This window comes from Sapajus apella, unplaced genomic scaffold (genome assembly GCF_009761245.1).
Source record: "Sapajus apella isolate SASKATOON/1434 unplaced genomic scaffold, GSC_monkey_1.0 scaffold36, whole genome shotgun sequence".
Classification (NCBI taxonomy): Eukaryota; Metazoa; Chordata; class Mammalia; order Primates; family Cebidae; genus Sapajus; species Sapajus apella.
Window position 1 is genome coordinate 11,543,273 of NW_022436976.1, and position 27,081 is coordinate 11,570,353.

Sequence of the window (27,081 nt, forward strand, 5' to 3'; positions counted from 1 at the left end):
GTCGTTCTGAATTTGGGAGCGTCTCCGGCTTTCGCCTGGGGGTGGAGCACGCTCTGGCGGAGCCTGCAAAAAGTTGGAGATGTGGAAGGCCTCCTTCTGTGGAATCTGAAGAAGCCCTCGCAGATTTTAATTCCCACTCTAGATTCTGGTAAGTGGTTTTAAAAAGTCTCCTTAGTTGTTCAGTCAGCGAATCTCCCCACTGCTTGTCCAAGTGGAACCAAGGATTCTAGCTGCACTCCTTTCCTGCCTTCTGTCCTCCCGAGAACTAGTGCATAAAGGGCTCCAGATCGAAGCCATTCCCCTCCAGGGGCTGCAAGTTCCGGTCCATAAATCACATAGGGCGTTTTGTTTTCTGGTCCTGGGCTCCTAGCCCTGGTCATGCATTTAGGCTCTGAGTTTAGGCTACTACACAGAGAGGCGTCCGTTGGCACTACCCCTGCCCAGTCTCCACCCCCTGCCCCCTGCAATCCGCGACCCCCAATGTCACGCTGCACCCCACTCCAGTCACCTGCTTGATATTTTCTGTAGCCTGTGCCTGGGTTTGGGGATTCCTGCAGCAGCGCGCAGCAGTCTGCCCAGACCCCTTCCCACAGCCCAGTTGTAGGGGATTTTTTTTCTCCTGGGTTCCCACAATTACAGGTTTCCCGGAGCTCTCCGCCTGATCTTCCTCCAGCTTTCCCAACAGGATTGCAGTCTACTATCGGAGAGAAATGTATGGTTTTACTGACCTGTGAGGGCCCCCCACCTAGAATAATCTTCAAAACAAAATTACGAAACACTCTATTAACACATCGTTGGATGTTTATACTGAGTTTCTAGAGGAGACTCAGTGACCAGGGAAGGCGTGTCAATGATTAAACCGTTTAAAGGCTAAAGTTTGGAATGCTTGTCCATAGCTAATGGAAATTGCTGTAAGAGTCCCACTGAAGCCACTGTGACTCCGTGTCTGGTTAGTGCAGAGTTCAGCAGCAAATCTCTCCAAGCTCTACACTTCCAACACTAGGGAACAGACTGCCGTGGTCCATAAGATCATGGAACCTGGAGGGGTCCGGAATCAGCTCCTAAACTCCTCCCCTCTTCATACCCCGTCCTGTCACAAATGAGCAGAAGTGACCTGGCAAGATCACACAGCCAAGAGACTTTCTCTGACCACTTGTAATTCTTGCCTTTTTTATATTTCCGGGTTAAGAATAATAAACCATATGCTCCCATGAGTCATTTCTTATTAGCAGCAGAACATTTTACAATGATTCCTCTTCTAAGTTTTCAATTTTTAAAATTCTTGCCAAATTTCTTATTTAATTTTACTTTTGCTTTTGTCTCGTAATGTTCCTTTGCTCTGGCTTTGTAAGTTGATCTGTTCATCCTGTGTTAAAATATATTAACGTTTTCCCAATTCCTTTAATTTATCAAATGGATACAAGCATAGCGAGGAAAATATCACCGTTGGAGGAAGGATTCTGGATTTCCTATTTCCTAGATTCGTAAGGCCTATTGGCAACATTTCAGAGGTAAAAAGTAAAACCAAAAATTAAACCAAGGTACTCTAAGTTTTAAAAAAAATTTATTTGATAAATAGGAAGGCCTATTTGAAGCACGGTTTAATTAAAAAACACACGCAATGGAAAGGCCTGTCCTGTCCACATGGCTCCAATGCTAGGGAGTAATTTTTTAATTAATTTTTAAAAATAGAATCATGTACTTTGTATTTCTGCAGCGTTCCCTGACTTAGTGGGCATTTGAGAAATTTCAAACTCTAAGGATGCCTTAGTCATAAAATATGTGATTCTACCTGCAGGTTAGTTTGATTTCACATTTTCTAGCTCAGTCTGTCTCACTATTACTATCATAAAGTTTATGAAGTAAAAGGTCTTATATGCCAACATTTCAAAGGGTGAAATGAAAAGGATTGTAAATAAAGTTTAAAAAAAAGTCAGCTAACACCATTTAAATATAGGACTTGGGTTCTAGCTTTGCTTCTATGTGACCCTGGCCAAGTCTCTTAACCTCTCGAGATATTTCCTCATCCATAAAATGGATGGTGATTTTATTTTTACTTCTGCATAAAATAATAGTTTAAATAACTTCTCTACCTGTTGTCAATGGAGGTGGAAGACTTATGCTTTTTAGAAGAAATGAGGTATTACAGGAGTTTAAGTATTATCCTATTTACTATTAGTATGCTACATTCTTTTTTTCTTTTTATAATCTCGTCTGACATGCTTCATCGTTATGAAGCATATGATGATCCCGTGGATAGGTGAGTTCAAAGGCAAGGAGTGCAGGTTGGAGCCTGATCCATCAGAATGCTGGAGGCTCAGTGTGAAATAAGATCAGCAGAAGCAAAGTAGGAGATAGTGTGGTCAGGCCATACCACATCACTTTACATGCCCGATAGGCTAATATGGCAGTATAGTACTGGACAAAGCAGGTTAGTCTTCCAAATCCAGTAGGAAGGATAAGTGTCCTTCCTTTATTCCTTTCTCTCAGCTTAGCCAATGCCAAAATGTGGGGGTGGGGAGAAGATACAGATCCTATTTCAGAGTAATTTTACTTTTATTATTAAATAGTTTTTTTATGGTAGTCATGAGATATGTGTGTTTGAAAGAAATACATAGGTAGGCAGTAAGTAGATATTGAAAATGAAAAAAGAGCAAGCTCGTCATAGGGTATGTGTGTAGGTATAAGAGAGAGAGCACTCAGCTTACAGAAGGTAGGGGCAGCGTGGGGCATTTTCTCTTTGTTTAACACGCTGCTTTATGTACATTTGAGGTTCAGAAAAATACACATTGGGTAACAATCAATGTTTGGTATTAACGTTTTGTTTAAGTCATCTTCTAGACTGAATTCTTTGAGAATAAGAGCTTGTTTTGACAATCAGAGTCCTGTAAGTATCGTTATATTAAATTAAAGATGATTATAGAACTATAGAGTATGTATTTTTAAATAACATTTTAATGATTTCTCTACTCTGCCTTTTTATTTTTTATTTTTATTATTTTTTTTTGAGACAGGGTCTCACTCTGTCACCAAGCCTGGCTAATTTTTTTTTTTTTTTTAATTTTTGTAGAGATGATATTTCACCATGTTGCCCAGGCTGGCTTCGATCTCCTAGGCTCAAGCAATCCTTATGATTCAGAAATTGAAAAGAACAATAGAGGGAAAAATAATGATGTCTACTATATACAAGAGCCCATGTTTACTAAGTTCTGTGCTTGGTGCTTGCCATGTCTCTAGCACATAAGTCTGAGTGGGAGCCTAAATTTCAGATGAGGAAACTGAGACTTAAAAGGTTGACTACCTGGTCCAAGACCATGTGGCTCCTACATGATAGAGCTGGGACTCACACCTAGAGCTGCATATTCCAAAACCTGCTCTTTCCATAATACCATGTGGAAAACAAACCAAAAACAAACAAACAAAAAAGAAAACAAAACAAAAACCTCTATGTTCTTATATCCACCATGGAAAACTCTGATCTGGACAACCTTTTTCTTTTTTATTTTTTTGATGCTTTCACTTTCTTATCTAAGAAATTCTCCGCTTGAGTGGAGACCTGAATGGAAGTACCGTGGTGGGATTGCTGGGTAGGGCTGGGCTGTTTTTTCCCAGCCCTGCCCTCTGACAGATCACCTCCCGGTCAGAGACTGCCAAGCTGTTCTAAAGTGTAGTCTTTATGCCGTCTTGCCTGCTTCTGCCTCTTTTTTTCCCTGAGGACCACCCTTCAGGATATGTTATTACTAAACAACCTTTGGAAATGTCACTTTCTCCTTTATGCTAGACACTGTGTTAAATCATTTTAAGGGTTTTAAAATGACACAAACTTTTGATTAATTATATCAGGAATTTTACATCAATGACACTACTAAAATACTTTTGATTCCACCCCCTGCCCCCCAACTGCTGTATGTGGAACTGTGGAATGACATTTTATAGCCAATATGGACTCTATTCTGAGTAGTCCTGTGTGAAGTTCTGATACAGTAAATGTCTGAATTCTTTCATGTCAGGTCCTGGTTTCTACAATTCTTTTTAATGTTTAAACTTTTTGTGGTTGAGGAAGATGTTTTAGGTGATGCCAGAATCTAATACTATTTGGTTGATTTCAAGAAATTATGATAACCCACAGATAAAATTATGGAGATATAGTCAAACCCTTTCATTACATCTTTACAGGTACAGAAGATTTTCTAAGATCATATAATTTTCTGTACAAATGTTATTTGCCTTTTTGTAGTTTATATTAACTTTGAGTTTTCATTTCATTTGACATTAACAGTGTTAGGACAGAAAGGTTAGACATGCTACTTGTAATTTACAAAAGATTGCATATGGTGCATTGTTTTTAGTTTTTGATGTTTTTCCCCTTTTGTTAAAATGAATGAACTACATAAAGCCAAGTGTTTCAACATCGATAAATCTCAAAAACTTAATGCTGAAAGGAAAAAGCAAATTGTAGAATTCTTTTTCAAATCCAAATTTGCTTTTTCCTTTCAGCATTAAGTTTTTGAGATTTTTATATTTCTTAAACTATATAAAGTTTGAAAACATGCAAAACAATAACACATATTATTTAATATTCCATACACATGTAGAAGTGGTATTAAATGCTTGGGAATAATGAGCACTGAATTTGTGGTTATAGTTACCTCTTGAAATGTGACTAAAGGGCCAGAGGCAGGTTTGGTTATTAGTACACTAGTCTTCAATTATATCTGTAATGCTTTAGGTTTTTAAAATGCTAAGGTTTGTTAAAGCTGGATAATATGGTTTGGCTATGTCCCCACGTAAACCTCATCTTGAATTGTAGCTCCCATAATTCCCACGTGTCATGGGAGGGACCTGGGGGAGGTAATTCAGTCATGGAGCAGGTCTTTCATGCTATTCTCATGATAGTGAATAAATCTCATGAGATCTGATGGTTTTGTAAAGAGGAGTTCCTCTGCACACACTCTCTTGTCTGCCACCATTTAAGTTGTGTCTTTGTTTCTCCTTTGCCTTCTGCCGTGATTGTGAGGTCTCCTTAGCCATGTGGAACTGTGAATCCGTTAAACCTCTTTCCTTTATAAGTTGTACCCAGTCTCAGATATTTCTTCATAACAGTATGAAAATGAACAAATACAGTAAATTGGTACCATTAGAGTGGGGTAATGCGGGAAAGATACCCAAAAATGTGGAAGTGACTTCAGAACTGGGTAACAGGCAAAAGTTGGAACAGTTTGGAGGGCTCAGAAGACAGGAAGATGTGGGAAAGTTTGGAACTTCCTAGAGACTTGTTGAATGGCTTTGACCAAAATGCTGATAGTGATACAGACAATAAAGTCTAGGCTGAGGTGATCTCAGATGGAGATGACTTGTTAGAAACTGGAGCAAAGGTGACTTTTGTTATGTTATAGCAAAGAGACTGGTGGCATTTTGCCCCTGCCCTAGACGTCTGTGGAACTTTGAAGTTGAGAGAGATGATTTAGGGTATCTGGCAGAAGAAATTTCTAAGCAGCAAAGCATTCTAGAGTTGACTTGCACATTGTTAAAAGCATTTAGTCTTAGATATTCATAAAGATATGGTTTGGAATTAAAAGTTATGTTTAAAAGGAAAACAGAGCATAAAAGTTCAGAAAGTTTGCAGCCTGAAGATGCAATAGAAAAGAAAAACCTATTTTCTGAGGAGAAATTCAAGCCAGCTACAGAAACTTACCTAAGTAAGGAGGAGCCAATGCTAATCACCAAGATAATGGAATGGGGAAAATGTCTCCAGGGCGTGTCAGAGACCTTTGTGGCAGCCTCTCCCATCACAGGCCCAGAGGCCTAGGAGGGAAAAAATTGGTTTGCTGGGCCAGGCCCAGGGACCCCATGCTGTGTGCAGCCTAGGGACTTAGTATCCTGCATGCCAGCCTTGGCTAAAAAGGGCCAACATACAGATCAGGCCATTGTTTCAGAGGGTGCAAGCCGCAAGCCCCTGAGACGTACATGTAGTGTTGGGCCTGCTAGCACACAGAAAGCAAGAATTGAGGTTTGGGAACCTCCACCTAGATTTCAGAGGATGTGGGGAAATGGCCTGGATGTCCAGTTAGAGGTATGCTACAGGGACAGAGCCCTCATGGAAAACCTCTGTTAGGGCAGTGTGGAAAGGAAATGTGGGCTGGGAGCCCTTACACAGAGTCCCTTCTGGGGGACTGCCTAGTGTAGCTGTGAGAAGAGGACCACTGTCCTCCAGAACCCAGACTGACAGCTTGCACTGTGTGCCTGGAAAGGTTGCAGACACTCAATGCCAGCCCATGAAAGCAGCAAGCAGGGAGGCTTTATCCTGCAAAGCCACAGGGGCAGAGCTGCCCAAGACCATGGGAATCCACTTCTTTTATCAGAGTGACCTGATGTGAGACATGGAGTCAAAAGAGATAATTTTGTAGCTTTAAGATTTGACTGCCCCGCTGGATTTCAGACTCGCATGGGACCTGTAGCCCCTTTGTTTTGGTCAATTTCTTCCATTTGAAATGGCTATATTTACCCATTGCCTGTAACCCCATTGTATCTAGGAAGTAACTAACTTGCTTTTGATTTTACAGGCTGATAGGCAGAAGGGACTTGCCTTGTCTGCAATGAGACTTTGGACTGTGAACTTTTGAGTTCATGCCAAAATGAGTTAAGATTTTGGGGGAACTGTTGGGAAGGCATGATTGGTTTTGAAATGTGAGGACATGAGATTTGGGAGGGTCCAGGGGTGGAATGATATGGTGTGGCTATGTTCCCACCCAAATCTCATCTTGAATTATAGCTCCCATAATTCCCATGTGTCATGGGAGGCACCTGGTGGGAAGTAACTGAGTCATGGGGGAAGGGGGTCCTCATGATATTCTAGTGATAGTGAATAACTCTCACAAGATCTGATAGTTTTTTAAAGGGGAACACCCCTGCATATGCTCTCTTGTCCACCACCATATAAGACATGTCATTGCCTCTCCTTTGCCTTCAGCAATGATTGTGAGACTTCTCTAGCCATGTAGAGCTGTGAGTCCATTAAACCTGTTTCCTTTATAAATTATCCAGTCTTGAGTACTTCTTGATAGCAGTATGAAAATTAACCAATACACTGGGTGTCAGGTAAATGTTTGAAATATTTCATAATCTAACAAAAGGAGGTCAGTTTACCTAATGTTAATAAAACTAAACTCATAAAATTTCTAAGATATTGCAACCCAAGCTTACACAAAAGAAAACCTAAATATGTATCATGCTATGTCTATCCAGATGTTTTTGTTTGCATGTTTGAGTTCTTTGTTGAAGGCACTGAATCCCTATAGGAAGTAGCATGAAGTATTTTGCTTTGTAGCTGAGAGATTTGTAAGATGAAAGGTCCTTAAACATGAAATGAGATCAGTGGTAAGTTCATGATTTAAATTGTTATTTGAAAAAATTGTTTGATGTGTTCCCTCTAGGGGATACAAACATGGTGATATCCTCGATACAATATGACAATACATTAATTTTTTTCTTTCTTAGTATCTAGATCACCATGGCAACCGGACAGAAGTTGATGAGAGCAGTTAGAGTTTTTGAATTTGGTGGACCAGAAGTCCTGAAACTGCAGTTGGATGTTGCAGTACCGATTCCAAAAGACCATCAGGTAGAAATAAAATTACTTTACTGAGGCCATATACACTGAGTGTGAGTCTCTTGCACATAGTACTCAAAAGAAGCAGACTCACAATGATTTTTAAAGACATCGAATTAGGATGGAATTCATACAGCATATGCATATGGATGTTGATAAAGTGAACATAAATCTGATAATTAGTGAAGTAAATGTATGAAAAGGAATAACCTCTGGTTATAAGAAAATTTTTGATGTATGGAGCGATCTATGTAGTGCAATAATTGGATTTTTCTGAACGAACACATAAGGAGTTTTGAATAAGTTATTCTCTTACAAACATTCATGATTTTTATTTTGTGCATGCTGGGAAAACAATTTTCTTTTGCATTCATGCTTTTTCATGTGTGATTCATTAGAATTTATGTATACAATTTAATCCTCTCCAATGACTTTAACAATATACTATTGATTTAAAATTATGTATTTTTATTACAACACCCTCCAAGGGTCCCAAGTCCAATTTTCTTAGCAAGCCTATGAGAGGTTTTACAATTTGGCTATAACCTATCTTTACAAATTTATTTCTCATCACTCCCTCTCCATGTAGAGATACGGTGCTGTAACAACATCAGACTTGGTCCAGTTTCTCTAAGACACCCCTTCATTCCTCTGTCTTTGCACATGTAATTTTTTTACCTGAAATACCCTTTTCCTATCATTTCTAAAGAATTTCTCCTTATCTTTTAAACCCTAACTCAAGTACTACTTCCTTTATGACACCTTCCCTTACGCTTATACCAGAGGTAATCATTCTGTGTTAATTAAGGTAAAATTAGCTCGTACAATTGCTGTAACCTAAAAATGCAGTGGTTCAGCCACAGATAAGTATGTCTTATACACTAAATTTAAAAGTTCTCAAATGTGGGTGTGTATCTGTTCTCCAGAAGTGACTTAGGGACTCAGCTTCTTCTTTCATGTGGCTCTGTCACCCAACCTCTCTCTTCTAGGATCTCCATGAAAAGAGGAAAAGCATAGTGTGACTTGGCTAGGAAGTTATAATGGTTCAGGCCTGCAAGTGTCTGCTATCACTTTCGCTAACATTCCATTGGCTAAAACTCAGTCACTTGGTTACCCATAACCCTGAGGGAGGCAAAGAAGCACTGCTCTTGCTATGTACCCAGGAAAAGGAGAAAACGAGTTTGATGAACACGCAGAGGTCTCTGCCTCCTATTCCCTTAAATATTTCTTTCACAATTTTCCCCAGCATGTTTTTAATACAGTACATAAGCCATTCTGTCATGTCAATTTATGTTAGCTTGTAAAACTGGAATGTGAGTTCATTGAAGGCAAGCACTTATTTGTTTTGTTTTGTTTTCTCCCATTTCATAGCTTCCATAATCAGCACAGTCCTTGCATAAGGCTGAATGAATGCCTAAATTCTTTCTGTGAACTAAAATGCATTGTCATTGCAGGTTCTAATCAAGGTCCATGCATGTGGTGTCAATCCCGTGGAGACATACATTCGCTCTGGTACTTATAGTAGAAAACCATGCTTACCCTACACTCCTGGCTCGGATGTGGCTGGGGTGATAGAAGCTGTTGGAGATAATGCATCTGCTTTCAAGGTATTGCATTTTAAATTATTTCTATTTTGGCTTAATTTATTTTCTTAAAATACTTGAACATAACTTTCAAATGCATCTTATTTAAGGTTTTAAAAGGCCCCATTACACAATTTCTGCCACTTGGGGGACTCCTCTAGTCAAAAAAGAAATTACATTTTATCCAGAGGCCTTATTTGTTTACATTGTTGTAAATAGGTGCTGGGTAATTTCTGGATCTTCATGTCCCCACAGAATGAACTGTAATTTTTTTTGATTTAATAGAAATATGTACAGAAATAAAACAAACAAGGAAGTTAGACTACTTCCTAACTCTTGATGATACAAAAGCTAACATAATTTTTAATTCCCTTTATAAATTTCGCTTCATAAAGGGCAAGTTAATTCTTTTGAAAAATAAGTAAAACGTGAAAAAAATGCAAGGTCACTATACAGTTTTGGAGCTCTGACTCAGTCAATGAAAATGCTATGATCCAGATATATAGATATAGATATATAGATATATATCTCTCAAAAGACATATTCATAGTAGATTCATGTCCTAGCATCTTTCCTCATAGTTCCTTGATCTTCTCAACTTTGGCAGCCCCTTACCAAAATGAGGTTGATGGAGAAGATTATGGTGCCCCTCACAGGAAGACTGGCAAATTTGTACAGCTTTTCACCCCTCAGCCTGTGGCAGCCTGGCTTCTGCCCCCATAGCTCCACTGAAAGGATTCTTGCTAACATCACTAATGGCCTCTGCATTGCTGGAGTTAATGGGCCCTTTTTTTTTTTTTTTTTTTTTTTTGAGACGAAGTTTCGCTCTTGTTCCGCAGGCTGGAGTGCAATGGCGCAATCTCGGCTCACCGCAACCTCCGCCTCCTGGGTTCAGGCAATTCTCCTGCCTCAGCCTCCTGAGTAGCTGGGATTACAGGCACGCGCCACCATGCCCAGCTAATTTTTGTATTTTTAGTAGAGACAGGATTTCACCATGTTGACCAGGATGGTCTCGATCTCTTGACCTTGTGATCCACCCGCCTCAGCCTCCCACAGTGCTGGGATTACAGGCGTGAGCCACCGCGCCCGGCCATGGGCCCTTTTATGTCATTGTCTCTCTTGACTTTCCTGTGACATTTGACACTCACAGCCACTTAACTTTTTCTTCAAAAAAACTTTTTCTGCAGCTTCTGTGACATTATTTTCTCCTGTTCTCTCCCCTTCCTTTCTGGGCCTCCATTTTGATGCCTCTCTTTTTTCTGGATATTTCTCAAATTTTGGTGTTTCCTGGGGCTCTCAGTCCCTATTTAAAACTCTACTTTCTGTATTTTGTACCTTTTCCATAATCTCATACACTCCCTTCGTCGCCATTATCACGTTACATCTTTAGCATAGAGTTTTCTGCTAAGTTCTGGATCTGTGCTGTCCAAAACAGTAGCCACTAGCCATGTGTGGCAATTTAAAATTCAACTTAAATTTATATTGAAAATTCAGTTCCTGAATCACTCTAGCAACATTTCAAATGCTTAATAGCCTCCTGTGTCCAGTGGCCACCCTGCTGGACAGTGCAGATGTGAACATTTCTATCTTTACAGAGAGTTCTGTTGGAGACACTGGACTCACATGGTCAAACTCCAGAAATGTCTCACAAAATGTGTCTGAAACTGAGCTTGTCTTTTCTCACTGCCGATAGCGCCTCTCTGGTGTGACTGTCTTGGTGACCTCTGGGGTATGAGGCTTACTCCTCGCTTTACCTTATTGGAACTGTTTTCTCTCTCCTTTCCATTTCCACTGCCTGTAGTTTAGTTCAGGCACTCTTACCTACTTAACTACACCCCTGACCTGGATTTACATAATAGACACTTAACTTTCTCTTTTTCCCTGGAATTCATCCTTACTCTAGAATGAATTGTTTTATAGAATTTAATCCTGATTGTTTTACACCTCTGTTTTCATTCTTGCATCCATGTCTTGTAGACTTCAGGGAGACTGTTAAAATTCCTGGTTGCTGTGAAATAAGATTGCTTCATGCTCTCTCCCATTTATGTTTCCATTCTTACCTCCCACTCCTCCTCACAGTGTGGTTTATTCTTCAGTAATGAACTCTTTGTCCTTCCCTGCACATCCCAGGCCTCTCATCCCTGTGTTTTTGTTCATATTGGTTCTTTACTTGACAGAATTAAATTGAAACTTTAAAACATGGATTCAAAGGATTTTACACTTTAGCTTCAATTTCTTTTCATTTTATCCCCTGAAACGGTTACATACCACACATTCATCTACTTACTCATTGGTAGTAAATGCTACTAATTTCTTGGCATTTATTCCTGTCCCTATCTTTTTGCCAATTTTGTTTCCTTCACTCAAAATGACTCTTCTTCATTCTAGTTTTCAAAATCTTGTCCTGTTCTTCAAGACTTACCTCATTATTAGCTTCTCAATAAAAACTATTCCTAATTTCCTCTACTTGGAAGTAATTTCTTTTTCTTCTACCTATCTTCAGTGGTTCATCATGTTTGCCTTGCTTTATAATTTTTTCTGCCCTTTGCTTTTCTCTCCTCCTAGAGTCTAGGATGCTTGAGGTTAGGGACAGGGGTATTGCTATCCCTCACATAACTTAAAATAATGCTTTCTATGTAGTATATTCTCAGTAAATGTTTGAATTATATTGAAATCAATTCGACAAGTTTTTTAAGCTGTAAAAACTGTATTAATATTCACTTCATCATATTTGACATTTCTAGGCAACCATATTAGGTGGTGGTACTTGTCTTTGACTCTTGGATGCCTTCTGAATCTTTTTTTTGTCTTCATTCTATCAGATAGCATTTCTACCTTTTCAGATTTCAATTAAAGCATACTGAACAGTCATTGCCTTGATAATTTGCCTATTCTAAGGAATATTTACTTTTTTTTTTTTTTTAAGAAGAAGAAGTTAAGGCAGGTGGTTGTGGTGGGCAGCCTAATTTTCCCTAGTGTGCAAATCATACACTGGACCGATAATGCCTGGCTAGGGCATTACTTCAACCTCAGTCACCCAGCTGCATTGTAATAGTGAGGTCCTACAGACATTTGTTGAGACTTTACTGTGTTTCTGGTGCCGTGACAAGTGAAGAAGCCTGTCCTGGCTCATCCTGCTTTCGGGGTCCTAGCAGGGTTTTCTGCCTTTGGGTGTTTGCATGAGGAGTAATGGCAATGCTGGGGTGAGGAAGCTCGGGGACAAGATTTAGAATAGGTGTTTGGTGTGCAGAAGAAAATTCACGTTTTATTTGTTGCTTCTCCCTAGCATTTTGGGCAAAAATAACAGTTTATGTTGGCTGCCATTTAATAACTGCTTGATCTGAGGAAACTACTGAACTTCTTTGTACCTCAGTTTCGTCATCTGTGTAGCAGAGATTGCTTTAGATAATAAACATGCCCACCTTACTGGCTGTTGTGAAGATGAAATTAGTTAACACTCCATAGCAAGCTCTTTATGGAGCTGAGCCATCAACACCATCATGATGCCATTCAAGGAAGTTTCTCCTTCCTTTTCTTATATTTTTCTATTTTCCTTAGATTTTCTTCCCATTCATTTCCACTAATAAACATTTTAAATGTTCACTATTTTAAAATTATTTATATGAGACCCTATGTAGAGAGAACAATATATAAATACTTATTTCTTGCTGTAAAGGATTATACCTATTTTAACAGAATTTTTTAGTCCTCCTGCATTTATTCATTTTTGTCTTCCCCTAGAAAGGTGACAGAGTTTTCACTAGCAGCACGATCTCTGGGGGCTATGCAGAGTACGCTCTTGCAGCAGACCATACTGTTTACAAACTGCCTGAAAAACTGGACTTTAAACAAGGAGCCGCCATCGGTATCCCATATTTTACTGCTTATCGAGCTCTGATCCACAGGTAATAACACATGCTGTCATTTTTATCACCGGTGCCAAAAGAGGGCAGTGTTAACTGCTTTCCTTCTAGCTGTCTGTGCATCCATCTGTTCATCATTTCTGGTTACCAGTTACTTGTCCTGAAACGTTCATAGAATGGAAAGTATGAATTTGGGGGATTGTGCTAATCTCTGAAGATGCAAAGAAGAGCAAACACTGTCTTCAAGATGCCCATAGTCTAGTAAGGGAAATGACATAAGAGTGGTCATGTGTATGTATAATGTGGAAGGTACAGTGGTGGACATGTACATAGGGATGTATGGGCTCAGAAGGCATGTGCCTGTGGTGATGAGGTAGGCTTTCCTGGCAAGGTGTGAGACTCAGACTATTTTAAAGCCATTGTTCAAAATCTTGTTATCCATTAGAATCATCTAGGCAGCAATTTAATAGTATATTTTAGGGCCCTACCCCAGACCCTCTGGTTAGTTTCCATGGCTGGTGCCTTAGAATCTATATTTTAATCCCATCTTCTAAGTATTTGAAAAGCATCACAGTGAATTCACCTGAGCAAGGGTAGCTGGAAGGAGAGAGGACATCCTAGACAATGGGAATAGTATGGGGAAAAACAGTATAGTGTATGGGAACAGCTATAGAAACTTGATTTTGTTAGGAGATTTCAAGAGAAAGAGTAGTGAAGAATAAAGTTAGAACAGAGTAATCTCTCAATAAATGTTAGCTGTCATCAAGGAGATAGAATTCAGATGGTAAAAGATAGATTATAGAGTTCATCCCTGGCTCTGTAAGGGATTGGAGTTAATGAAATGATTTATTCAGGAGACTGCTATTGTCATGTTTGTGTTTTATTGAGATCATGTATCTGCTGTGTGTAGGATGGATTTGAGGATAGGAGTGGAGAGAGAAAGGTAGAAGTATCTTATAGGAGTCTCCACTAGACAAAATCCTTATGGGCCTGAGCAAGGGTTATGGTGGAAGAAGTAAATAGAAAGGGAAGAATAACTATTTAGTGTTGGTAAAATCAGGGGTATTTGGTGATTATTTGCAGGTAGAGAATGAGGGAGAGGAAGAGCTTAAGAGTAGTCTAGCTTTCTAGCTTGGGTCATGTTTAACTGTGACAAAAAAAAGGAGAAAGTTTCAAAGGGAAGCTGTGTTCAGTTTTGGATTTGAAACTGTGAGAGACACATCCTAATGGAGAAGTTCAGTGGCCTGTTGGATAAAAAAGTCTGAAGCTTGAAGACCGGAGATAAAAATTTGGGGATATCAGGCTGTAGGTAAGAATTGACAAGATGAAAAGTAGTTGAAATCCCTCAGGAAGTGAGAACACTGGAGTGAAAATAGAACCCTCATGAAGTGAACATCACCATTTAAGAATGTAGTCAGAGAAAAAGGATCCCATGGCTGGCAGAATCTAGAGGTCATGGTATCCCTTAAGCATCCAGTAAATGCATGGGCTTTGAAGACAGAAAGGCCTGGGTTAGTGTCTTCACACGGTACTAGTTGTGTGACCTTAAGCTACTTAACCATCTCAGGTGCAGTTTACTGATTTGAGAAACATAGGTAATAACAGCACCTGCCTGCTAGAGTGTGGTAAGAATTACTTGGAGGTAATGTGTATAAAGTTCTTAGTACAGGTCTGGCACAGGGTAAGTACACAATCACTGCTGGCAGCCTTAGGAGTGGCAGTTGATAATGCTACTAAGGAGTTAGGCCAGCTGTCAAATGCAACACAGAGGTCTGTTCAGAAAAATGTAGCAGTTGGGCTCAACAATAAAGAGGTCATGGTGACTTTAGTCAGCTTCTTTTCAACAGAATGGTGGGAAGAGCTTGACTGAGTGGACTGAGGCAGGAAGAGGAAATCAATTCCTTGAATGGAGACTATTCTTTTAAAAATGGAGAAGACAAGGAAGAGAGAATTGAAGGTTACTTGAGGAGAGTTTGTGGAAAAAAAGGATTTTTTTTAAAGGATAGACAATACTTGAACATATTTACAGATGGAGCAAGATCTGCATAAGGTAAGATGGAAAGGACTTAGGACATAGGTAGAGAAATTGGCTTCCAGTATGGAAAGGACAGCTTGTCCGTAAAGCCTAGAAGAGGTAAAGATGACATACTTACGGAAACATTTATGAGTGGGGAGGCGGAGTGTTGAAGGCACTTATCTGTGATTGCCTCACTTTTCACAATTAAGTAGGAGGCAAAGTGATCTTTTAAGAATCAGAGCTGAAGTGGCACCAAAATGCATGGTCATGTGATTTTTTTTTTTTCTATAATACTTAGCCATTTGGATAAAGTATCAAGGAAGTTAGATTTGAACATTAATCCAGGGCTGGAATATTGGTGGCAAAATGGAATGGTATAAAGGAAATGAGAGCACAGAAGGTGAGGGGAGAGGAGATTGGGCAGTCTTCTATGGGGTCCAGGCCGAGTAGGGACAGAAGGAACGCCAGGAGCAGCAAGTGGCAGAAATGGAGCTGTTGAGAGTCAGTGATCTCTGCTTAGTTGAAGAAAGGTTTTGAGAGAACATGGGTTTGCAGAATTAGGATAGATTACTGTCATAATAGTGGTTATTGGCATCTGATGTTTCTCAGGTAGAATGGTTGCTGGTGTTTATAGCCCTGGAAGAGAGTGGCTAAATAGAGGAAAATTCAGGAACTGTGGTGCCTGATATTCTTTCTGAGGAATGCTGAATCTCCTTAATTGGAGCTGGATTTGAGGTGGAAGAGAAAGCCTATGTGCCAGGTCTTAGAGTCTTCAGTGACTAGTAGATGGTAGGGGACAGCAGCATGGAAGGCCAGGCTGAGTGCTGTGAGCACCAGAGAGAATGACTGTATTTGTCAGGGTTCTCCAGAGAAACAAGCAGCAGGATGTGTGTCTGTCTGTCTGTGTGTCTCAAAATCAGTCTGTACACACACACACACACACACACACACTCACTCACTCACTGATTTATTTTAAAGAGTTGGCCCACGAAATTGCAAAGGACTGGTGAGTCTAAAATTTGTTGGAGTGGGCCAGTGGGCTGGAGACACAAGGAAGAGTTGCAATTTAAGTCCATAGAAAGTTTGCTGGCTGAATTTCCTCTTGCTCACTGGAGGTCAGTCTTTGAGAACAAAGGCCTTCAACTGATTGGATGAAGCCCACTCACATTTCTAGAGGGTCATCTGCTTTATGAAAAATCCTGCTAATGCAGTGTTAATCTCATTAAAAAAAAAACAAAAAACAAAAACAAACAAAAAAAACCTATTACAGAAACATCCAGAATAATGTTGGAACAACTATTGGGTTCCTTGGCCCAGTCAAGTTGACACATAAAATTCACTGTCACAGTGACTCTACGTAAGGATTGCGCCGGGGATTTGTTTGCTTTTTCTCCCCTTACCCCAGGCCCAGGGATTTATGAGAATGTGTCTTTAATGTTTGAGGAGCATCTTATAATAATTTTGTAAAAATTTCATTGGGAAGTATTTCATATCCCATAGCTGAACATTCGTCATCCTATCCCCTTACATTTATATTTTACTTTTAAAATGTTAGTTTTTTGGTAAAAGTTCTCTGGATTTATTATTCAAGCCTTCAGTTTAACTTACTGTCTTCAGTCCCCTTAGCTCCAAGCAAGAGTATGGGAGAAAGTTTCACTTACTGCTCATTGTTGCCACTTCTCAGCTGTTGGGGCACAGCTGGGAGCAGGACTCCAGTTACTGTGTTCTCATTCCCAGATGGAGCATAATGTTCCATAATGTCTCTGCAGTGTGACCACCCCACATTGTTCTAGGAAGTAAGAGATCTACCCTGAGAATCAGATCCAGATCTCATAGCATCTGCCGGCTTGTGACATTGGCACTTTCCATGTGGAATAGTGAGGCATCCCCTCATTCCTTGCTGCATGTTCCGTCTTTTCAGTATGTACTAGAAAAGTAGTCATGTGAACCAGAAGTAGAAAGAATATGCCATTTCACTAGAGGATCTGGACATTTTAAGGGACAACAAGGGAATCTTTGTAATAGTATTTATTGCATTTCCTACTCTCTGACCTTTGCCGACTCAGCATTGCTTTCCGAAATGGGAGTTCAAAAACATGAAAAAGAAAAAAAAAAATACTTTTTTTCCCCAGGCAAAAAGTACCCTACTTACTGTGTTACTTGGGCATTACTCTAGACCACAGAATAAAGACTGAGCTATGATAAACCTGCTTTGAGGCCCTTTCTGTGGGAATATATGGGAATGAGAGATTCCAGATCCTCTAGGCTCCGCAGTTTCACTTCATGACCCACAAGGACTGTAGCCACTCAGAAGCAGTACCACATAGTGATCTCAGTGTCCAGCATAGTGCCTGGCACATAAAGACTCTCAATAAATATTTATTAAAGGAATAAATGAATTGAGGGCGTTGTTTATTCTGCGGAGCTTAGGGAATATTTGGGACTGTATATCAGGTTGCATTTGCTCTTTGTGTCAGTGTTAGCCCGACTAAAAGTAGAAATTCCTTAAAGATGATGAAAACACCTGAGATTAATTAGCTTCAGAAAATAAGGAGATATAACTTATGCTTTCTCTTGCAGTGCCCGTGTGAAGGCTGGAGAAAGTGTTCTGGTTCACGGGGCGAGTGGAGGAGTAAGTATCTTTTTTTTAAATGTATTTTTAAACAAGCTTGGGTTTGTGGGTTTCACATTATAGTTCCTTTGGTCATTTTTAAAAGCCAGATTTATAAGTACAGTCAAAGCTGCTTTTTTTCTTTACGTAGTAAAACTTTTTTGATTTTGGTCTTCTGAAGGTGATGCTTTTTCATCAGTTTAGCATTTCTTGGTTAATAAATTCAACAGAGAACCCCGTCAAAAATATATTAGATTGTCCACCCGTATTGGGTGTGGACTAAGATAAACTCGCCTTGTTTTTGCCTTCAAGTAGCATGTTATAAGAATATTTATTAGAATTTTAAACAGTTTTTGAAGGTTGATATTAATTCCATATTCTCTTAGATAAGGAAACTAAGGCTCATTAAAGCTTACCTGTGTTGCCCAGACGGTGCAGTAAAGCCACACTGTGAATTCTTAGTCCCTTCTATCTCCCTTCCGCTGCTTGCCTGATGCGCTTTGATGACATTCAGGGAGTGCACTGTATACAACCCTGTCCTTAACACCACAACCCATGGCTGAAAATGCTAATGTGGGGGAATGCGGGAGGAGGACTCAGAACTTACAATAAAATAAGCCCTTCAGTGAAATCACCCAACGCAGGGCTGTCAGAAGCCTCTTTCAGAAACTAGCTGCCAATCTGCCTCTCAGGAGCTTAGAGGGAAAAGTTACAGAGAGCTCTGCAGTTAGAATTTAACGAGAAATCCACATGAACTCTATCAGTGGATGCTCTGGAAATTTTGGAGATAAGATTTTGTATTTTAAAAATGAAAAGCCTGGGGCTAGATGCTTACTTTGAGGAAGCTGGTTAACCCTTTCAGAGCACTGTGTATTCTGGAGAGTAGATTGAAAGAAGTAACCTATCAAATGGCACATTGTCCCCTGAATAATGAGTGGTATTCTGAAAATGTGAATTTACCTTTAAAAATGGCCAGGTAGTTTCAGTCCTTTTTGTCGCCCTGTTTCTTTAGGCAGATGAATCACGAGGTTTCACACCTAGCTTACTAAACTTCAAATAGATAATTCTAAAGGATTTCACAGATCAGACAATTTATTAAAAAACACCAGATTGTCTTTATGGGGCTTGAGAAAATATGACAGATGTACCTTGTCCAAAACTCCCATTGTTTAACTTCACTGAAGGAGCTATTTTTGGGTAAAATTAAATTTAACCCTAAATAACTAAAGGGTCTGTCAAACACATACATTTATTTAAATTGCCCTGGCTTTCAGAGAGCTAACCTTGTACTCTGTACAGAAGGGAAAGATTTCAGTAGGAAGGGGAGAGAAGAGTTTAAAGAAAATCTCTTTATATTCCCTTTACCCTCTTGTAAAAAGACCAGTTGCTTCACCATGATTTTTTTTTAAGGTAAAATCCACAATGTTCTCTGAGCTGGCTGAGTTTGTTAAATCCTTGGCTGGCAGGGATAGGCTGGCGACCTGGTGTGTGAAGTGCTTCTGATCCTCCCGGCCCTATCAGAGGGAAACAGTACTAGGTTTTGCCTTGCTTCTGTTTGTAGTTTCTGTCCTCATTTAATTCAAATTCCTGTGGGATTATGTTGTGTGTTTAAAATGGTATGGAATTTATGAACACAGCTATTATCCAGATGTGTTGGTGAGGAGTGCCCTATTTTAGTGTAAGCAAAGTAAGTAGAAGGAAAATAGTTGACACATAATGGTGCATAATCTGTCGAAGGAGTTTAGCTCTTATAATTGTTGACAAGAATAGAATTAGAATCCCTTTAAAAGAGCTATTGAGTGCCCTTTTAAAGCAGTTAGAACCTAAGGAGATGTATTTACATAGCATTTTAAAGGTTGGTTTTATTAGAGGTCTTTTATTCAAATTTGAAAATTAAAGTTGAAAATCAATTGTGTCCACCCCATAGTAGATTGTGTCTTATCTAATTGGATGTCTCTCTCCTCTGTCAGACAGTGAGTTCCATGTATTTTTTTTTTTTATTTCAGTTAAACCAAATTCCTGCTGTAACCTGGCTGAGTTCAGCCTCGTTATTCCCATGGACCAAAATCTTTACAGTCCATTTCAGGCCTGGGAGTCTGTTACAAAGTTTCTATCATTATTTTTCATCATAATTCTTTTCTTGCCCAACCCAGTCCTCCCTGTAAATCACTGGTTATGAGTAGCAGGTGATTTTGCAACATTTCTCCTTCCGTCCTGGGACATTTGGCAATATCTGAAGACATATTTTGTTGTCACAACTTGGGGAAGGGATTCTGGCATCTAGAGAGTAGATATCCTTCAATACATGGGATACTCTCCCACATCAAAGAATTATCTAGCCCAAAATGTCAATAGTACCAAGTTTGGGAAACTCTGCTCTAAATGTTTGTGACTCTTATTTGTACCAACATTTGTCATCTAATCAAACATATTTCCTAGTATTGTTATTTAAATAATTGCTCTTTTGTCTATATTCTTAAATTACTTTGATTTCTCTTTTATACTAAGCACATTTATTTGGTATTCTAGTGATTTCTTATAATCCTGTGACTTTTTTTCTTTTTTTTTGAGACAGAGCCGGCACTCACCCAGACTGCAGTGCAGTGTTGCGATCTCAGCTCACTGCAACCTCCACCTCCCTGACTTAAGTGATTCTCCTGCCTCAGCCATGTAGCTAGGATTACAGGTGCATGCCACCCTGCCTGGCTAATTTTTGTATTTTTAATAGAGACAGAGTTTCGTCAGGTTGCCCAGGCTGGTCCCTAACTCCTGACCCCAGGTGATTCACCTACCTCAGCCTCCCAAAGTGCTAGCATTACAGGCATGAACCACCAAGTTCCGCCTAATCCTCTGGCTTTAAATACCATCTGGAAGATAATGAATCTCTAATGTATATCTTCAACTGGACGCTTTTGAGTCCATACTCATATTCAACTGATTGCTGAATATCTTCACCTTGAAGTAGATGAGCACTGTGCAGCTCAGCATGTTCTAAGTGATTCTTTTGTGTTTATATTTTAGAGACAGGGTCTTGCTGTTTCCCAGGCTGGAGTGTAGTGGTGTGATCACTGCAACCTCAAACTCATCAAATTCCTGGGCCCAAGGGATCTTCCTGCCTCAACCTCCCACATAGCTGGGATTACAGGCGTGTACCACCACACCTGGCAAAGTGAAATCTGGAGATTTTCACAAACTTAGTGCTCTCCGTTTTTCTCCTCAGTTACTCTACCCAGTTAATCTTGCCAAAGACATAGGAGACATCCTATCTTTTTCTCTTTTCCTCATCTCCTACATCGAATCTGTGAGGAAGTCCCATTTGTTTTTATTTTTTCCGGTGCTACCACCTTTGTTCAAGCCAGCTTCGTATCTTATCTAGACTGTTCTAACAGCTACAAACTGACCGTCCCTCTCCCATTGTCCTCTCCACCTTCTTTGTGCCTCACATGTAATTGGAGCGACCTTTTCAAAGCCTGACTCAACCAGATCATTTCCTGGTTTAAGCTCTCCAGTGGTTCTGCATAGTTTTTAATATACTCGGAAGTCTCTACCTTCACCCCTCAGATCCTGTAAGACTCACCTTTACTGGCCTCATCTTCCACTCTTTGGCACATGCCCCCTCCCTGAGCCACGCTGCCCCTCTTTCTGTTCTTTGACCCTGACTGCATTCCCACTTCCCCAGGTTACCATGGCCGTTCACTGTGCCCATAGCATCCTCCACGTGGCTGACCGGATGTTCTCGTGGCTTGTTCCTCACTTTTTTCGGGTTTCATTTTTTTCAGAGTGGCCCTTCCTGATGACCTAAATAGTCCCTTCTCTCATCCCTTTAACCCAACAGCCAGTTTTATTTTTTCTTAGCACTTTTATTTCCTGAATGTATTTTATTCATATCATTTGTTCATATGACTATTATATTCCTCCATCCTTAGAATATAAGTTTCTTTGTTACATTAAGTACCATGTCTAGTATGGCGTAAACTCTCAATAAACATTCACCATATGGATGAATTAGTTAATTTGCCCATATACCTGTCTCTTCCACTTAAATGGTAGAGGCCTTAAATTTGTTATTGAGAATTTCATATGCTCAGAGAAGTCAGAGAGCATGTTCTGATCGTTATCTTTAAATCCTACAAACATCTTGATGCAGTGGTTAAAAAGTTAGGTTCTGCAGTCAGACTGGTCTAGCTCCTGTTTCCATCTCTGTATGTGACTTGTCCAAGTTACTTATAATTTGAAGCTTCAGCTTTCTTATCTGTAGAATAGGGACAATAATACTATCTACTTTATAGGGTCATTGTGAGGATAAAATAAAGCAATATGTAGAAAGTATTTAGTAAGGTACCTAGAATATTTTAAATGTTCTTAATTGAGAGCTATTTTTCTTATTTCTTCTTTACTTATTGCTTCATTTACACTCTTAAGTTGCTTAAAGTTAGGATAGGTCCTATAGGAATCTTAAGTTCATTGCATGTCTTTAATAAGAGTTTGCAGGAATATAGAGAATATATAACTATTGGGTTATATTTGTTTTTCAGGTTGGATTAGCAGCATGCCAAATTGCGAGAGCTTATGGCTTAAAGGTTTTGGGCACTGCTGGTACTGAGGAAGGACAAAAGGTTGTTCTGCAAAATGGAGCCCATGAAGTGTTCAATCACAGAGAAGTTAATTATATTGATAAAATTAAGGTAAATTTTTAGCATTTTATGAAAGTCAAACTTTGTTTCTTGGAGACTTGCATGATTTTTAATACATTTTTAACCAACTATTCCCTTAAAGTTGTTTGCTTCACTTTTTCACTGCTTAGATATATTTTTGTGTTTTAAAACTTTATTTTAAAAGAAGAGATGTCTAATTTTTAAACCTTCACTGTCATTTTTGTGTTGTTTATGTGTATTAAATAGAATATAGCTTCTCTAGAATCTTACAGCAATAAAAATTGATTTTTAATGCAAATAACATTTTAAGTAAAGCTGCAGCTTAGTATTTGCAGCTTGATGTGAATTCTCCATGGAAAGTGAGATATCCATAGATTACAAACTGGATCTGTGTGGCCCAGGGAATAAAGTTCATTTGTTACCTGGATGCTTTGGAGGAATAATCACTACTGTATCCAAAGTGGTGAGGTGGCATTTAGTTAGTTGCTGCATTTAACAATTCAAGCAGATTCTGAATCTCTCGACTTGTACTGTAATAGCAATTTGCTAAACATTTATTACTTTGCTAATCTTCAACCACTTCCTCATGTTAGGGAGATTAGAATTTCCCAAATATTGAGTACTGTGTAAACTAAATCATTACAAATGAAGGAAAAAATAGGAATGAGAGTTTATTACCTTTATGGCAATCATCTTACTAAAAAGCTGAGCAAAAGCACTTCTTTGTTGTAAGTATGGGGAACCTAAGATCTAGCACTCACCGCTGATACCATTATCCAAGAATATTCACAAAGATGAAAAATGACCCGTTATTATAAGAGTATGGTTCTTGTTTAACAATAATCTAATTTTAGGACCATGAAGTCTTAGGAGCTTCCACTGACTCCTGCTTAAGTGTCTCCCATTCTCAAAAAATTCTCCTAACCTTTATCTCAACCCCTTTCTCTCCTTCCCTTTCCCACAAAACTTCTTGAAAATGTGGTATTTATTGCTTTTACATCTTTACCTTCAGTCACTTCTCACTGCAGTTTTGCTTATAGCCCAAGTTTTTATACGGCTTCCCTGAGAAGCTCCTAACTAACAGTCTGCTGGTCTCCTCTCAGGCTTCATCCTGTTTGATTTTTCAGGAGCATATGACCGTTACTGCTTTTCCTTGAAACAAATTCTCTTCTTACTTTCCGGACTTTTCACTTTCAATCTCCCTTCTCTTCATATTATTTAATACTCATATTCCTTAGGTTGTTTTCACTTGGTCTCTCATCTTCCCTGGTGCTAGACTTTCATCCTGATCAGTCTCATACACTCCTGTGGCTTCCTTACTACCCATATGCTGCTGATTTCCAAAACTATCTTTGTCCTGAGTTCAGTTCCTTTATGCCATCAGCCTGCTAGGCATTGCTACTCATCTGGTCTCCCAAGACAGAAACCCTCACTTTATTTATTTTTCTTGTCTCTTAATTATTATTCTCCCTCCCACCCAGCAAGTTGGTCACCTCATTGTATCAGTTTCATCTCTGATGTGCCTCTCAAATGTATTTCTTTATCTCTATTCCACTCACCACAGTAACTTAGTTTAGGTCTCAGTTTCTCCAGCCTTGACTTATTCATAACTGAGCTCATATCCCCTTTTATCTTTGCTGTGGTCTCCCTCTTTTAAAAAATCTCCAGAAATAACTAAAATGGAAGCTCTATGAGGAGAGGAGTTTTGTCTCTCTGTTCCCTACTGTACTTGCACATGCAGTAATGAATACCTGTTAAAAAAAAAAAAAAATCCAAATCCTTTAACATGGCATTCACTGTGTTTTTACTGTCTGTCCCAACATGCAGTCTCCTCTCTCCTACCTCGTTCTCTCCCTGCCACTACTCCTTATCTGATCACACATTTCAGCCTTGCTTGTATGTCAGTCCTTGTGTTCTCAGTCCTCTCCATCTTTGCTTTTCTGTTTATTTGGCCCAGACTGAGTTGGCCTCAGGTCTAGCTTCCCCTTGCTCATCTTCCTTTCTTGTGGCTTAGGAAACTCCTATTCATCCCTCAGGGCCCAGGTCATCATCTCTGTGGAACGTTCTCTGACCATGGCAGGCAATCAAATTTTTACCTTTTTCCTCTGTAATCTATGGTTTATTTCGGCAAATGTGTTACTTAGCCCACTAAATTATGGTTATGACTGTAGTATTCCCACCTTTCTCACTAGTTTTGTTTTGAGCTCCCTAAAACATAGGGAGTCTTTGCATTCCTGGTACCTAGTATAATCCCTGGCACAGGGATTCATGTTTGTGTGTGTGTTAAAATAAAATGAATTCAATGTAGATACTGTGTAGCTTTTTGTAAGAGCCAGCATCCAACATCCAAGATGCCAAAAGAAAAGAATTTGTGTGTCAAACAGATTATAAACCACTTAGAACAAAACCAAATTCTCCAAAACAACAAAAATCATGCAAAACCAAACAGCTAATGATATTTTCTTTTGTTTTTTGTTTTTTAATAAAAATGGGAGGCCCCTGTGGTTTTGGGACTTTTGATTGTTGTTTCTTTATGAAAGTTCATTTTAAAGATAGAAAATTTTCAGCTAAGGAAAAGTATTTTATACTCAAATTGAGTCTAGCACCTGAAAATTCCAGGCAAGTTTTATTTCATTACAGCAATGTATTTTGTACAAATCTTTATCATTTTAGATGTTCTGGCTGCTAACTTGGAATTATATCATAATTATATAACTAAATTATTTGAAAATTACATTGTTGGTCTCAAGGATGTAACATTTATATATCATTTGAAACATATTTCTATAATATATTGTACAGATAGTAGCTATTTTACAGTTTTTCACCTGTTGTCATACTCTACATTTCTCTTTTATTATGTAGACATATGTTGGTGAGAAAGGAATCGATGTAATTATTGAAATGTTAGCTAATGTAAATCTTAGTAAAGATTTGAGTCTTCTGTCGCAAGGAGGGCGAGTGATAGTAAGTATTCCTTTTTTTTTTTTTTTTTTTTTTTTTTACCACTTTAATGTTTTACCACAATTTAACACTATTTTGCAGTAATCTTAACTGTAGACTTGCTGCTTTTCATATTAGGTTGTTGGCAACAGAGGTACTATTGAAATAAACCCACGGGACATCATGACAAAGGAGTCAAGTATAATTGGAGTTACTCTCTTTGCCACAACCAAGGTAGGAAAAGAAGTACTTCTGATTTTGCTAACTTACACACTGGTACAGTTTGCCTATTCAGGCAAACTGAAAGTTTAAGTAGATGTTAAACTTAGTTATATGACTAGAGGGAGTGGATAAGGATTAGTTACCAGAAGGACAGCTAGGATGACAATATAATTTATTATCCAAGTAAGCATACCTTTTGAGAGAGAAATGTGATACTAATAATTATTTCAGGACAATAGGTATTTTGTACACTAACACTGTCCCAGGCAGATGGGACTCGTGGTTACCCTGTAGATAACTACTTTTTCTATAGTTCTGGACAAGTTGACAAAAGTCACACATTTGTAAGAGACTGTTTATGGTATAACTCTTAGATCCTGACGTTTTTTAATGCTTCTAAAAATTAAATCATATGGTCCACGACAAAAATTATTTGTTTTTCTTTTTCTTAGGAGGAATTTCAGCAATATGCAGCAGCCCTTCAAGCTGGAATGGAAATTGGTTGGTTGAAACCCGTAATAGGTTCTCAATATCCACTGGAGAAGGTAGCTCAGGCTCATGAAAATATCATTCATGGCAGTGGGGCTACTGGAAAAATGATTCTTCTCTTATGATGATTAATTATTTCATGGATTTCCTACGTAATTAGAGGTATTGTCTTTCCCCCAGTTGGACTTACCCTATCTTTTCTTTAATTAACATTCAATTCAGTGAGTTTCTTATGTGAAAAAATAAGATTTTTATTTGGAGAGCAGAAGCAGAAGAGTAAAATTCATTGTATAGCTAGCAATATTTTTTATGCCATCTGTCTCAAATCAAAGAGCCATCATAGTAGGAAATAGCATGTTAGTAGTCATTTGGCATGAGGGTGCATTCCAGTAATTCTTAACTGATGCTTGATTAATTCCATACCTTTGATTAAAACATAAAACTTGCTAGTTCACAATAAGACTGCTCAGTTTCCAAGGGTTTTCAATCCTACTTACCTTTCTAAAGGTTCCGTAGTCTCCGATTAGCCATGACTATATTGGACTTTGAACACTTTTTGGACTAAAAAACCTCTATTCTAAACTAATCTTACTTGGATCTGTAAATCTTTTATAAAGGCAAGAATAAATAATATCCAGGACAATTTATTAGTTTTCTCAGTATTTTCCCAAATATTAGAATATTCACTTCATTGTTGGTTGGCTGCCAATGACTCCATATGTTCTGTGAGAACAGGAGCTTTATCTTTGATATAATACATAGTCTCCAAATAGGTAATACTTCTCAATTGATTAGATTTTCAAAGTCGATTTAGAGTTATCTGTTTGTGTGGTGAGGGTCAAATATTTTTGTTGAAATTAATAAGCTCACAAATTTGATAAATTAATCTGCATTTGTCTCATAATGTGTAATAAAATCTGTGGAAAATTAAAACTTGCTTTTCTAGTTTTTATAGTATTTGCCTCTTATCACTTCTGCATAGCTCCTTACAGTCACTTCTTAAAAGTGTTCTATGCTGGAAGCCTTTATCTAAATTAAATACAGTGATGACTTCTTAGCAGTCTTGGCATCAATACTATGCTCAGGAAA

The 27,081-nt window shown here is 38.7% G+C and overlaps 1 protein-coding gene across 3 annotated transcripts; it reads left to right on the forward strand.

Annotated features, from left to right (window-relative positions):
- The first annotated feature begins 20 nt into the window (after nt 1-20).
- On the forward strand, nt 21-27,081 carry CRYZ (crystallin zeta). 3 transcript variants are annotated; one of them, XM_032296580.1, is made up of 9 exons: nt 21-148; nt 7,498-7,621; nt 9,064-9,216; nt 12,934-13,097; nt 17,653-17,704; nt 22,219-22,368; nt 25,204-25,305; nt 25,420-25,515; nt 25,956-26,929. In XM_032296580.1, exons 2-9 carry the CDS (start codon nt 7,511-7,513, stop codon nt 26,115-26,117), a joined length of 990 nt encoding a protein of 329 aa, XP_032152471.1. In that variant the 5' UTR covers nt 21-148; nt 7,498-7,510; the 3' UTR covers nt 26,118-26,929. The 3 variants fall into 3 exon arrangements, with proteins under 3 accessions (XP_032152471.1, XP_032152470.1, XP_032152472.1); XM_032296579.1 differs by having other exon boundaries at nt 38-148; nt 7,505-7,621; nt 25,956-27,081; XM_032296581.1 differs by lacking the exon at nt 9,064-9,216 and having other exon boundaries at nt 38-148; nt 7,505-7,621; nt 25,956-27,081.

Coding starts and splice junctions, on each gene's coding strand:
- CRYZ (XM_032296580.1), top strand. CDS start 7,511: ATGGCAACCGGACAGAAGTTGATGAGAGCAGTTAGAGTTTTTGAATTT. Junction 7,622..9,063: donor CGATTCCAAAAGACCATCAG/GTAGAAATAAAA, acceptor TTGTCATTGCAG/GTTCTAATCAAGGTCCATGC. Junction 25,516..25,955: donor CTCTCTTTGCCACAACCAAG/GTAGGAAAAGAA, acceptor TCTTTTTCTTAG/GAGGAATTTCAGCAATATGC.